The following is a 13,380-nucleotide window of genomic DNA, read 5'->3' on the forward strand; positions in this document are numbered from 1 at the left end:
GGGCAAGTGGGCCATCCTTATTATTGAGCCCTGAATTCGTGCATTTTAATTTTTGAATTCATTAGGCAGATGTTTTTATCCTAAGCATTGTTTGCTTGTATATGGTACGGCACCCAAATTCACTACTGATCTCATTATCTGCACTTACCATCACCGGTGAAGCTACTTTGACAGTAGAGGATCCTGGAGTCATAGTGACAGTCTTTACCAGGGTGGCTCCTGCTGGAACATTTAGCATTGTGGTCGTGGAAGAGGGAGGGATCTTCTGTGTGGCAGCTGCAGCTGCAGCTAAAGCAGCCATGCCACTCATCTGAGGGCTACTGCCGATTGGCTGGATACCAAAACAAAGACAAAGATTTTAAAGGTGCACTTGGTTTGTTCACTGAGAGCTAGTGGCATAAATGCAGCTTCATGCACAGTTAGTGGTCATTGTAAAACTGCGCTATTCGCAGACAGCCATGATACATTTATTCAGTAAGTGAAAGTGTCTAATTACAGGGGATTATTGAGATAAAGTAATACTGAGCTGGTTATGTGAACTCAACATGGCAGCGTTCATGAACCTGCAAATCTGCCAGTACTATATATAGAAAATTTTCTCTGAGTTTTAAACATCTGTAAGAAGTACTAGGAAAACAATGAGTACACCCATAATGCTGATGTATACATACCGTGCCATGGGTGCTCTGTGCAGGGACAACCATGCGGACCCCTGCCGGAAGTGATGTAACAGTGACCGGGGATTTAGCCCCTGGGGTGGCCTGACGTACAGTAACAACAGACGTCCCAGGTGTGGAATGAGGCACCGCCACTTTAAGAATAGCTAGAAATGAAGAGCATAAATGTTAACATCACATGTATGACCTTATGCTTATATTGTACAAGTATAATAACAGAAACGTAGGGTTGTTTATAGTTCACCCCAAAATTCAAATTTGTCATTTACTCACCCTCATGTTTTCATTTTTGGGTGAACTGCCCCATTAAGGTAATCGTGTAGCAGGAATATAAAAGACATGTGAAAGAAAAAAAGGCAAAACCCAGTTAAGCCGTGTCTGTACCTGGCCCACGAGGTGAGGCTGCTAGTGGGCTGCCTGGCATGGCAGTGGTGGGTGAAGAAACTTGTGGCACCAGTGTGACCCCAGAAAGGGGCATGCTCTGAGCTGCAGGAGCAGCAGCGGCAGGCGCTGGACTCTTGGGCAAGTTGACAGGTATGGACGGGGTGGGGTTGACGGTCGGTGACGTGGCAGCTGTCGCAGCAGGGATGTCATATTTCTGTAGCTGTAGCAGGTATGTGTCTGCAGTGGGCACTGCCCCCCAGCTCACCTCCAGAGAGTTGGTGTTGGCACGGACCAGTTGCACACGTGATGGAGGCAAAGGACGATCTGACAGAGAAAGATGACGATACAATTAGTGAGTTTAATAGTGGTCAACCAATATGGGTTTTTCGATGGCTGATACCGATACGATATATAGAGAGCAGGATGGCTGATAAAAAAGCTGGCATGTAATTTAACAACAAATCAGATGTACACAATTTCTTAAGTAAAAAGAACAGTAATTTTATACAATATTTACTCAAATATTGAGTACATATATATATATATATATATATATATATATATATATATATATATATATATATATATTTTTTTTTTTTTTTGAACTACTAAGAATAAAATAAAATAAGAATAAAAAGATATTAAGAATTTAAAACTGAGTCAGATAGTAAACAGAAATTTAATTTCCATTGACAAATCTGTTGGTAGATTACATCAAGTGACTGACACAAGTGAAAGTTAACGCTTCTGTTAACCGGCCAATGTCGATAATCGCAAAATGGCCAAATATCGACCGATTAATCGGCCTGGCTGACATGTCGGTCTATCACTAAATGAGATATATGACAGCAAGGAAAGTGTTAACATTTAAGGTAAGCTAAGGTTTTAGTTCCAAGTAAATGAAATGCTACATCAAGAAAACAAGGCAGAACACAATTAAAAACAGACATGAATTCATATGCAAATATCACAATGACATAAATGGCAGATAGATTCAGAATGGCAAACATTCTAACAATGAAAGATTTCCAAAGATGCAAAATACTGTAGATCATTTAAGCTTTTGACTAAAGTGGTATAGGCTGAATTAACTGCAAAATTTGAAACTAAGGGTTAGAGGTTGAGAACATATCAGGAAACTCAATAGCCCACCTGTCTCCAGGTACCACAGGTCTTTGCAGCAAACTTGGTTGTTCCAGGCTTTGCGGTAACCATCTCTGCCACTCCAGACATACAGCCTATTGTTAATAGCCACAGAGCAGTGTCCAGCTCTGGCCCTTGGGATATTATCCTCTAGAGAGTCCATCAAGATAGTTTCCCACGACATTGTGTCTAAAAGTTACAGAAAAAAAAAAGCCTGTCTTTGAATGACTATCACATGGCTACTAGGGTGCTAGAGGTTATTTGTCAAACCTACCTAGATTTAAACAGGCCAATGTGTTAGTGCACTTCCATTCCTTCTCATGTGTAGCTACTTTGACATCATCCATAACCAGAGGGACCCATCCACCAAACACAAACATCCTATGAAAAGAGACCAGAGTTAGTCAATACCACACCAACTTGACCATCAAAAATAAATTTCTAATTTATACCACGTATCATTTGAACTTGCTTAAAAGGTTGTGACTCACTTGTTGGTTATAGTGGTGGCAGAGTGTAGACTGCGAGGCAGAGGCCCCGCGCCACTTATGGCTGGTTTGTTCCAGGTCAAGGTATCTACAGACCAGAGCAAATTGCACACAAAGCTAAGCATTATTTGTGTATTAAATGATTTAACAGGATTGACAAAAACATTTTTTTTTTTTTTTTTGCAAACTAGTACTTTCTCTCACCGATATCTAAAGTCCAGAGGTCTCCAAGACGGCAGCCACTCATGCCACCGTAGATGACGAGACGAGACTTTTTGGATGTTTTCTCTGTGTAGACGACAGCAGTGTGGCTCTCTCGAGGAGGGGGCAGCACGCCGTATGTAATGGGGATGTCCCAGCCTGCTACATTACAGCCCGGGCGTAGCTCGAGTGTGTAGAGGTCATTCAGGTATCTGGTGTGTGAACAGAGAAAGAAATAAGAAATCTCAGTGTTTCCCATTAATTATCTAGACTGTGGCACACAAACACTGAAATTATCTAACGTTAACGTTATTACCAGCGGCTCTGACAACGTAAATATTTTCAGCATCTGAGCACCAAGTTCAACACAGGTAACCACTTTTAGAAAGTGTATATTCTTATTCTGCTGTTGAAAGTAATCATTTTATAATTCACTAGTGATCTAGTAACTGTTTGATTGACAGTCGGCGTATGTGTGTGTGCTGAACACGCGTTTTCCGAGAATGCTCGCACTAATGAGCACCTGAACAGTCGAATACATTTCAAAATTCCGCCAAAATGCCCGTCTTGGTGAGGTATTCATGTAAACACAGAGAGTGATGTCTAAAGTGAACGTAAACAGCGGAGAAAAAAGCAGATTTGTATTAAAATGTCAGACTTGTAAGTATAAATGTAAGCTAATAGACCTGCTGCTCTCTAGTGTGACATTATAATAATCAAACAACAACAAGAAAACCAGAAAACACTCACTGCTCTTGACTGAATACCTTTAGTAGCTTTAAAAAGTATGAATGTATTATAATCATACAGTGAAGACCAGTAGTAGTTTTATGTTGCGTTTCATTCTGAATGTTTCCTTGAATACTTGAAACTGCTGTTAAAAACAGCACAGAATTTTTCTTAATTTGTATTTTTTGTTCTATTATATTTAATCTATTTCTATTCATTGCTGTTTTTTAATGTTATTTTATTATTGACTGTTTACTAGTCTTGAATAATTACTTAAGAACCTGAAATCATTCTTCCATAATTAACATTATTTAGTGTTATTATTTGTTGTGGTTTTAAAGCTGGTATTGAGAATCATCAAATTTCACTACAGACTACTGAAATTTTGGTATTGTGTTAATGTAAAACCTTTATTGTACATGGTTGATCTTGCTGCAATAACATGATGAAAAAGCAGATCTCATTCCATAGAAGTGTGAGCACCCCTGCTGTAAATGATGGTGATGGAGGCTTTTCTTTATTTGACTATCATACATAACATAAATTAATTATCATATGACAATATCCTCCTCCCCTACCCAGTGCAGTTTACATTTCTGTCGCAGAGAATTGAGTTGATTGCATAGGTACACTACTAAGTTGGGCATCGGTCATAATTTTAGAAAAATATTCAACATAAACTTTGACATGTTACTTGAGAATTTAACATAAATGTCCTTTTTTTCCTCCGGACAAGTAACTTTTTTACTCTGACAAGTGAATGACCAATTTACTTGTCTGGAGTACAAGCACATGACAATGCTTAATGTCGAGCCCTGGCTCAAATGTACGCTCTAGTTGATTTTGTGTTTTGACCATTTGTGAACTGCGTTAAACTCAGTCTCGTTTATGCTTTGTGGGTGTGACTATTTTGCCGTGTCATCACCATTCATATCTATACAACCAATATGTTTATGATTAAATTACTACTAGAGCACAAAATTGTTTACAAGAGCACAAAGTTCTTCACTGATCTAGCCTCTTCATTTTGCTCTCAAATTGCACCAGATTGATGCATTTAACATTAAACTGTACAAAATTCTCTTATGGGGGGACCATGCCCCCATGCCCCCCTAGAGGGTCCGAGGTCCACCCAAAACAGTCTCACAAAATGCTGTGGGAAACACTGAATCTAGATCTGCTACTCTGGATTATGGCAGTCAACTGGGCTGAGAAAATGAATTCAAATTTTTACCTTAAATATTACCAACATTTTTAAGTCACCAAATTGTTATATTGACACTGTTTCCTTAGTCCACAAGAGGGCACAACAAATACATATTATCGGTACACATATGACATTATGCCAGGGCTCTTCAATTAATTTCTTGCAGGGGCCAGATTATCCAAATGAAAAGTTGATGGGGGCCAAACATTTAAGTCTGGCTGGCCATAAGTTCTTTCTTAAGATCTGGCAGAACAACAAATGTGACTTAATAACTTGACCTCATAATCTAACAAATAGATTTTGATCAACCTCGAAAATAACAACAATGATCATTTTAACATATCAGGGCTATTGTTTACGAACTATGAAAATTACAAGGAACATTTCGATCTGCAAATGCCCATATCTTTGACAATATCAACCCACATAAGAATACAATGGCCATTTAACATGGAACATTTTACAAAGGTACACATTTAAAGCTGAAAATGTTTTCTATTTTATCTCTTTCTCCATTATCCTCACATTCAATGAGGGGAAAATTACCCTTTTCTTGTCTTGTAAATATTGTGCATTTGCACACTGAAGCCAGTGCAGGAGACAGATATTTGTGTAGATAATAATTAAACGGAGAACAAACTGATCTGATGATCTTGGGTTTGAGAACGCTGACACACATCTGTATATTGAGCCAAATACAATTAGGATATATGCCTATGCAGGTTTAACGGCACTTCACGTTAGTCCTTTTTACGAGCCTTACAGACCATGAACAGATAAGACTAGGGCTGCAACTAACAAATATTTTGATAATCAATTAATCTTTGATTATTAATCGATTATCAAAATAATTGATATTTAATCTGATAAATTTAGCCGATTAATCGGATAATGCAATTTTATTTCCTGTATTTTATTCAAATGTGATTTTTTTCTTTCTTTCAAAAAAATAGAAATGATTAAAGGCGTAAGTATTTGGTTTGATTTACTATACTGAATTCATGATTCTACACTCTCACAAAACTATGAACAAAGCCTGAATCATGAATGGTTAAGTTTGAATTTCTAAGTACTATTATTACTTTCATGATGCAAAACAGCTCCTTTGCTTCACATGTAAAACTTAAGAAGTACTGTTCATTAAAGAGTAAAATGATTCATCAGGGATGGAGTGGGTCCACATTAAACAGTTTGCTTTTTCAAAGTGTTTATAAAGCGCTCTAGTGCGCTGGACATCTTGGGTCACGTTTTTTCCACTTCAAATTCTCTCCGTAATTTTTCAAACGAGTTTCATCATGCAATGCATTTTTCACTTGGCTGTAAAGTGACGTCTATGATGGAGCTTCTCTGTGCTCGGCACAAATATCCAACTAAACGATGATTCAATTCGTTGTTGATGATTTTCATTATCGATAATTATCAATTTTATCGATAAGCTGTTGCACCCTAGACAAGACACACCCATTTAACACGTGAATAAAACACCACTTGTAACAACTGCTGTGATAATATATTTTTACGTCTAAAGATTTGACCGCACGCTGCACCACGGCTAAGCAGTTTGCATGAATGCATTTGATTGAATAAGATGCAATCAAATATGCTCACCTGTGCTGGCCCATGTTTTGGAAAGCAGTGTCACTGTTTTGGAATTTCCGCATTGGCGGAAAATTCACACAGGGGAACCGTTAACGGAACCAAAGTCACGAAGATCATCCGATTCCAGTATTTTGTAAAGAACTGAACCAGTTTGGGGGCCTGGGTAGCTCAGCGGGTAAAGACGCTGACTACAACCCCTAGAGTCGCAAGTTCGAATCCAGGGCAACCAAATCGGCCCGTTGCTAGGGAGGGTAGTGTCACATGGGGTAACCTCCTCATGGTCGCTACAATGTGGTTTGCTCTTGGCAGGGCACGTGGCGAGTTGTGCGTGGATGCCGCAGAGAATAGCGTGAAGCCTCCACACGCCCTATGTCTCCGCGGTAACACACTCAACAAGCCACGTGATAAGATGCGCGGATTGACAGTCTCAGACGCGGAGACAACTGAGATTTGTCCTCCGCCACCAGGATCAAGGTGAGTCACTACGCCACCACAAGGACCTAGAGCACATTGAGAATTGGGTATTCCAAATTGGAAAAATGAACCAGTTCTGAACAAGAACCGGTTCTCGGATCCCAACCCTAACGTTCATGCATTCGCTTTTTTTAATTTGAAGATCGTATTCTTATTTCCCTTTAAATCTGCACGTAACCAGCAAAACATTTTTCGTTACTACTGCCTTTAGCGTCATCCTGTTTCAAATGATTGCCCAAAATGCATTGCAAAATTAATATAACGAAATTCACAAACTCATGCAGTTATTCTTGATATTCTTGATTCTTTGATCATCAAACATGAAAGGGCTTGCGCATGTTTTATGCGTATTTGCACTAATTTGACAAGGAACAAATTATAAAACAGCTGAAAATAATAAAGATGGCAGGTAGGGAGATGTGGTTGAAGTTTTATTTTATTTTCAAATAATTTTGTCTCCTGCTACCTAAACCTTGCTCTCCTCTTTCCACAAAAATGAAAGAACGGCTCACGCCCGTTTTTACGCATATTTGCAAAAGGAAACATTTAAGAAAACAGCTGAAAATAATAAAGATAGTGGGTAGGGAGATGTGGTTGAAGTTTTATTTTGTAATTATTTTTTGTCTTCTGCTTCCTAATACCTTGCCCTCCTCTTGCACTCTCTCTATATTTAATTGGCTGTGGCTCATTGTCATCGATCACTCGTCATGACAGTGCGCACACCTGACAACAAGACATCTAGATATCAAGCTGTTTTGAAAACTGTCGTAGTATCTAGGACTAGTCTCGGCATGTCGCAGGAGTGCGCACGCAAGACCGTTTGTCGTGAGATCCGAGACTTCTCGTTCCAGACCAGTTGCCGACTCAAAACATCAAAGGAGAGGAGCTTGAGTCGTAAAGTGTACACAAGGCTTAAGTATGAGCTGTACAAGGCTTTGTTGTTTACCTCGGAATATTGTTTTTGGGATCCTCACTGTCATTCGCCAGTCCACCAAACAAGTAGCATTTGTTTCCAACTAGAGAAAAGCTGTGGCCCAAGCGAGGACAAGGTGGTGGTCCATTCTTAGGGGCTTTGGGCTTCAACCGTTTCCATTCCCATCTGCTGGCCTGTTTAAAATTTACATGAAAATTAAGCACTCTTTTAAGCTCAACCTTTGAAAACTTAAAAGACGATGGCGATGAGCTTACCTGTAGCTCATAGAGATCGTTGCTGTACTTTCCGTATTCAACCATGCCCCCGAATACAAGCAGACGGGTGCCATCACAAACAAATCCATACGCAGCGCAGCCAGGAGGAATGTCACCCCGGACAGCAGGAATAAACCACTGATTGGTGGCTGTTGAGAAATGTGTAATTGCGTCATTGTGGTTCGTATTAATACAGTACACTCAGTAGTGAGTTGCAATGCATCATATTCTTTCATTCGGTTCAGCTGATGCAATGTAGCACAAAAAATAGAAAACAACACGACTACAGTACACAAACTTTAACTGGTTAGCTTAATGTTTATTTTGTACTTTATGGTATGGTTTCAACAAGAGAATTAATGTGAACAATATGTACAAATAAAGAAAAAACATCCCAGCCAGCAACATGTACAAATCAGACAACTCAATATCTTAGATGGTTAGGAACATTACATTTCTATCTACGAGTTCTCGGACCCTCAAACAATAACATATGCAACACAACTCCACATTCAACAAAATCATCCACACAGTCTCTATCCCACTCATTTGACACTAGGAGTATTTACATGGCAATGCGGGTAATCGAGTGGGCGGGGCCTGTGTGTTGTGATGACGTAGCAGGCGTTCTATTAACCCGCCATTTCTCTTGGTATTTTCCCTGGCGTGCCAGCCAGTTCTCCGCCGCTTGGCTAGCTGAAGACGGCTAGTGCTGTAGCGATAGCTGGCTAGCTGACACTTCAACACAAACACTTAGCACAGTTGGTTATACACAACATCGCTACACAACACAGTGCAGACAAATACAACTATTTATTCAGCAGTCGATGCAATGAAATCGCAAAGTACTGAGATAAACTCTGAAAACACGAGACTCAAATCGACCATATGCATAATTTAATTTAGTGCTTGTTAGCTAAACACTAAACACAAAGATTGTCTATACCAGGGTACCTAGCCGCTAACTGTTTGGCAAGCTAATGCAACCGAGCTAACTGAGGATCTATACGCAAATGGTCCGAAATCAATGCAAACCCCAGACTAAAAGGTGCTCTGACTATTTGCTGAAAAACAGTCAAACTGATTTAATAATAAGACCAGTTCGAAATTAATAAAACCGATCCGAGGCGGCAGAGAGAGAGACATAGAGAGATAAAGAATCTGGCGAGCTACAGGCTACACAAAGTAATTAATTCATCCAGAAATATCAAAACAATAACCTCTTTACAACGTATAAACGTCCTCACCTGTGTTATAGACATGCAGCTCATCCACAATGCCTTCATTCCCTCCGCCGAACACCACCATCAGCTCTTTAATAGCCACAGCTCGGTGTCCGTGTCTCGGGCGAGGAACCGGACCGGACCAGCCAACAACCCTCTTCCAGCGCGGCTGCAGAACAGAGCCCGCGGTGCCTGAAGAAGCCATGTCCACTTCTCTAGCGAGACACAAATCCCATGCACAGTCCTGATTTTAGTTTGGATGCAAACAGCATTCGTGTGTCAATGCTCTGTGCTATTGTGTTTAGCGCGCTAGTGCTGTGTAGCTTCGCGCGAGCTAAATAGGTCACCTGAAAATGTTTGAATACCACACGGCTTCTGCACCAACCGCTACGTTATATTATTGTAAAGTGTATTCAAATCAATTTGGACTTTATATGTGCTTGAAAAGTTCAGTGTGTAACACGAAAAGGCGAGTAAAACGATGTTAGCCGGTTAGCTTAAATATGCGCGAGCCGCCATTTCAGCGGCGAAAGACGCTTTTCATCACGAGTGAATGAGGCGAACGCCGGCGGCTCAACAAACGCCAATTCACGTAGAAAGGGACGAAAATAACTCCAAAGCCGTAGCGTTACATGCAGCTGGAGTCCCGGGCATTTTTTTCATTAACCTCCATATGCATAAAAAGTGCGGCGGGTGGGTTAAATGCCTTTCAGAGTTGAAGCGGAGCTCAGTGAAGATGTACAGGCAGCCATCTTGTAGCTCGCTTGCAGCTAAAGCGCCTCGTTAGCTGCTGAGCGGCTAGGCTAAAACACACATACATGCTAACGAATAAAAATGGGCGGTGAACCAAGCAAAATATCAGCTTTCACTGAAGTTGATAACGTGATATATCATAACATGCACCGGTCAAAATCGCACGGTTAACTGAAACTATGCATTAACCATTGTGCGACCGTGGGGACATTTTTGTCTTTTCTATCATTTTGGCTGTGTTAATGCCATCGGCATAAATTTAGCCAAAGGTGTGTATTTTGGGGGGAATTTTGATATTGCAACCTCAGTTCCTAAAATACATCTATAATACACCGTGTACACAAAATAGTTACACTCAGGACCTGCAGGACAAAAATGTCCCCACTGAAACACATTAAAACTGCAATATTTGATCCCAGTGCCATTAAAGCATAAAATCATTAATTCTATCATATTATGCTTTCATTCCGGAGCCCTGGCTTAAAAAATGTAAACATTTTCCACCAGATGTCGCCATTTTTCTCATGTTTAGCCTATGGAGCAAATACAAGCTTTTTCCCTATTTTCTGATTGCTGCATTATAGAGCACTGCAGGCCAATTGAATAAATGATGCGGCTAAAATTGTGTGGGTGTGTTTTGAGAAATGTGTGTTTAAAAAACAACAGTGGCATTATGTAAACAAACTGGCATTTAAAGGGTTAAAATTCTGAACATGAATGAATATTTGGTAGTTATTATCAGGACTGATGTTGATTAAAAAAATCTAAGTCAGTGAAAGTGGAAAATAATATTAATAAATAATAATTTAACGGCAGTTTTTTGACGCGGACATTGTTGTCCTCTAAGGACCTCTGAGTAACTTTTTTAAATTGACGCACAAGGGTTAATACAAAGCAAATATAGGTTTGTGTGTTAAGAATTGATATGTGGATTTGTCATGCCTCTTGTCTGGGTGCCGCCATTTTCATAAACAAACCAAACAATCCACCCCTTTTTTCCTTTTGAAATGAATGGACCATTTAAACAAGAGACACAGGGTCACTTACCACTTACTTGAATATTACACTTTGATCTCAAAATAAGACCGAAAGCAGGTTACATTGTCTGCTGCTATTAGCCGCATTAGCACGCTAGCTGAAATGTTCAATGAGATCTAAGAGGCATCCAGTTAGCTTCAATGCTAAATAGCTAATTTGAACGCTGCAAATCCTACATACTCATTCGGCATTACATGTTTCATTTTTACTGTTTTTATTTCCTGTAAGAATTCCATAATGGCATTTTTATTCGAGTTGCACAGTTCAGCTTGAGTATTTGTGCTATCCGCTTAGCTTCCCTCAAGAAAAATGGCGGATGTATCGTTAGCCGATACAGAAAGCTGCAAAATACTCGGATTCTCTCATTCCGAAAAACAAAATACTTACTCGTTCCGATTTGTTAATTTAATTTATAGAACCACGAATGAGGATTCAGAGAACAGATTCAACCCTGCGTGCGCCTTTCACTGTAGATAATGCTAAGTCTACATCTTTTCACGCCGCCAAGGAAGCCGCCATCTTCTTGACAAGCGGTTGCGTTCACTATCGCAACTCTACCATGATAACGTCTCTGTCATTATTACTGCACGCACTCACTACAACTATACAATTATGCTTTACCATATCTAACATAATGATGGAAACTAGTTTCCCGCCTGTATACCATAGGCACAACAGTTATTTTTACTACTGTAAAATTATAATAAAAATGGAACATTACGGGTTCAATACAAGTTCAGCTCAGTCGACAGCATTTGTGGGATAATGTTGATTACCACAAATTAATTTGGAATTGTCCCTCTTCTTTAAAAAAAATAAATAAAAAGCAAAAATCTGGGTTCCATTGAGGCACTTACAATGGAAGTGAATGGGGGCCAATCTGTAAACGGTAAAATACTCACTGTTTCTGAAGTATAGCCATAAGACATAAACAATATGCGTGTTAATATGATTTTAGTGTAATAAAATCGCTTACTAAACTTTTCTGTGTAAAGTTATAGCCAATTTTACAATTCCATTGCCATGACGAACAAACCCTAAAACCACTGTAAAAATGACGATTTTAACATTACAGCTCAAATAAAGTTTTAACAGAAGAATAAATGTAAGTGCTTTTATAAAATGATAAGCTTCATATTTCTGCCTTTAAACCCTCCAAAAATTGTCCCCATTCACTTCCATTGTAAGTGCCTCACTGTAACCTTGATTTTTGCTTTTCTTTTTAAAGAAAAGGAGGGGCGAGTTATGCCACAAATGCACTGACTGAGCTTAATTTGTACTGAACCTGGAATATTCCTTTAAAACAATGCGAGAAGCTTTTCATTTTATTTTTTGATGGTGGCTAGGGCTAATATGACTCCAATTTAAATTCCAGTTTAATTTCACTGACAACTGTATAATGTTTTCTTTTTCTCTGTCGTCCCTAAACAATGAGATCATATTGTCAAATTGAAATTCCATAGGATTAATAAAACATACATGCCTATAAAACAACTCTTGCCAATAAACATACTGTAAGTTATTTTAAATTCACAAAAATAAGTTCCTACTTTTGAACTTGATTTTTGCGCATTTCTTTATCATGCCAATGTAAAGCACTTTTAATTTCCACTGTGTGTGAAAAATGCTATGTAAATAAACTTGCCTTGCCTAAATTAAATAATTTCTTGCTTCTGAAAACCATGTTATAAGTTATTACATTTTACAGGTCCTTGTATTCACAGGTCCCTGTACAATAAACAACAGTGTAACTGGCAGAATCTAAAACCAAAAATCTTTTCTTTTCTTTAGTAAACTATGCACATTATCTTATAAAGGGTGAGCCAGAAATAATATCATCACAAACATGTTTCAAAAACTTTGACCAAAAACCAGAGGTGTAGGAACAATTTAAAAATTATTGGGACAAAAGTAGAAATGTAATTTCTAAAATTGGGAAATTTCTATGCCTCTGATGAGAACATAAACTTAAACAACAAAGCAGTTTAGTTATTGCTGTAGTTTAATACAACCAAAAATTTTGTAAACAAAATATCAATCATTTCATATTCTCAAATGACATATTTCTGAAAATGTGCATGACAAAGGTTAAATATCTATTTTAATTTATATAAATATACCAGAGGTAGACCGATATATCGGTTTTACCGATTAATCAGTGCCGATAGTTGCTTTTTGAAACTATCGGTTATCAGCAAAAATCTATGCCGATAGTTGCCGATGTTTTTTTTTTTTTTATACACTGTGGCCAGCGCTGGAGGATTTTACAGTTCTTA

General features: G+C 38.8%; 1 protein-coding gene across 5 annotated transcripts in view; it reads right to left on the reverse strand.

Annotated features, from left to right (window-relative positions):
- The window catches only part of LOC127415006 (host cell factor 1-like), a 29,141-nt gene extending 17,511 nt beyond the window's left edge, over window positions 1-11,630 (reverse strand). Inside the window, exons 1-11 of one of the 5 annotated variants that reach the window (XM_051653444.1) lie at window positions 11,492-11,630; window positions 9,338-9,528; window positions 8,091-8,239; window positions 7,849-8,009; window positions 2,897-3,105; window positions 2,696-2,780; window positions 2,479-2,585; window positions 2,214-2,393; window positions 1,062-1,385; window positions 672-823; window positions 149-331 (exon numbers count right to left, since the gene is read on the reverse strand). In XM_051653444.1, coding sequence (XP_051509404.1) covers window positions 149-331; window positions 672-823; window positions 1,062-1,385; window positions 2,214-2,393; window positions 2,479-2,585; window positions 2,696-2,780; window positions 2,897-3,105; window positions 7,849-8,009; window positions 8,091-8,239; window positions 9,338-9,518 — 1,731 coding nt within the window. In that variant the 5' untranslated portion in view covers window positions 9,519-9,528; window positions 11,492-11,630. Of the gene's footprint in view, window positions 1-148; window positions 332-671; window positions 824-1,061; window positions 1,386-2,213; window positions 2,394-2,478; window positions 2,586-2,695; window positions 2,781-2,896; window positions 3,106-7,848; window positions 8,010-8,090; window positions 8,240-8,659; window positions 8,959-9,337; window positions 11,061-11,491 lie in introns of those variants that run through there. The other 4 variants (XM_051653445.1, XM_051653448.1, XM_051653446.1 and 1 more) reach the window with 4 other exon arrangements.
- Window positions 11,631-13,380: the final 1,750 nt, after the last annotated feature.

This window comes from Myxocyprinus asiaticus, chromosome 24, assembly GCF_019703515.2.
Source record: "Myxocyprinus asiaticus isolate MX2 ecotype Aquarium Trade chromosome 24, UBuf_Myxa_2, whole genome shotgun sequence".
Classification (NCBI taxonomy): Eukaryota; Metazoa; Chordata; class Actinopteri; order Cypriniformes; family Catostomidae; genus Myxocyprinus; species Myxocyprinus asiaticus.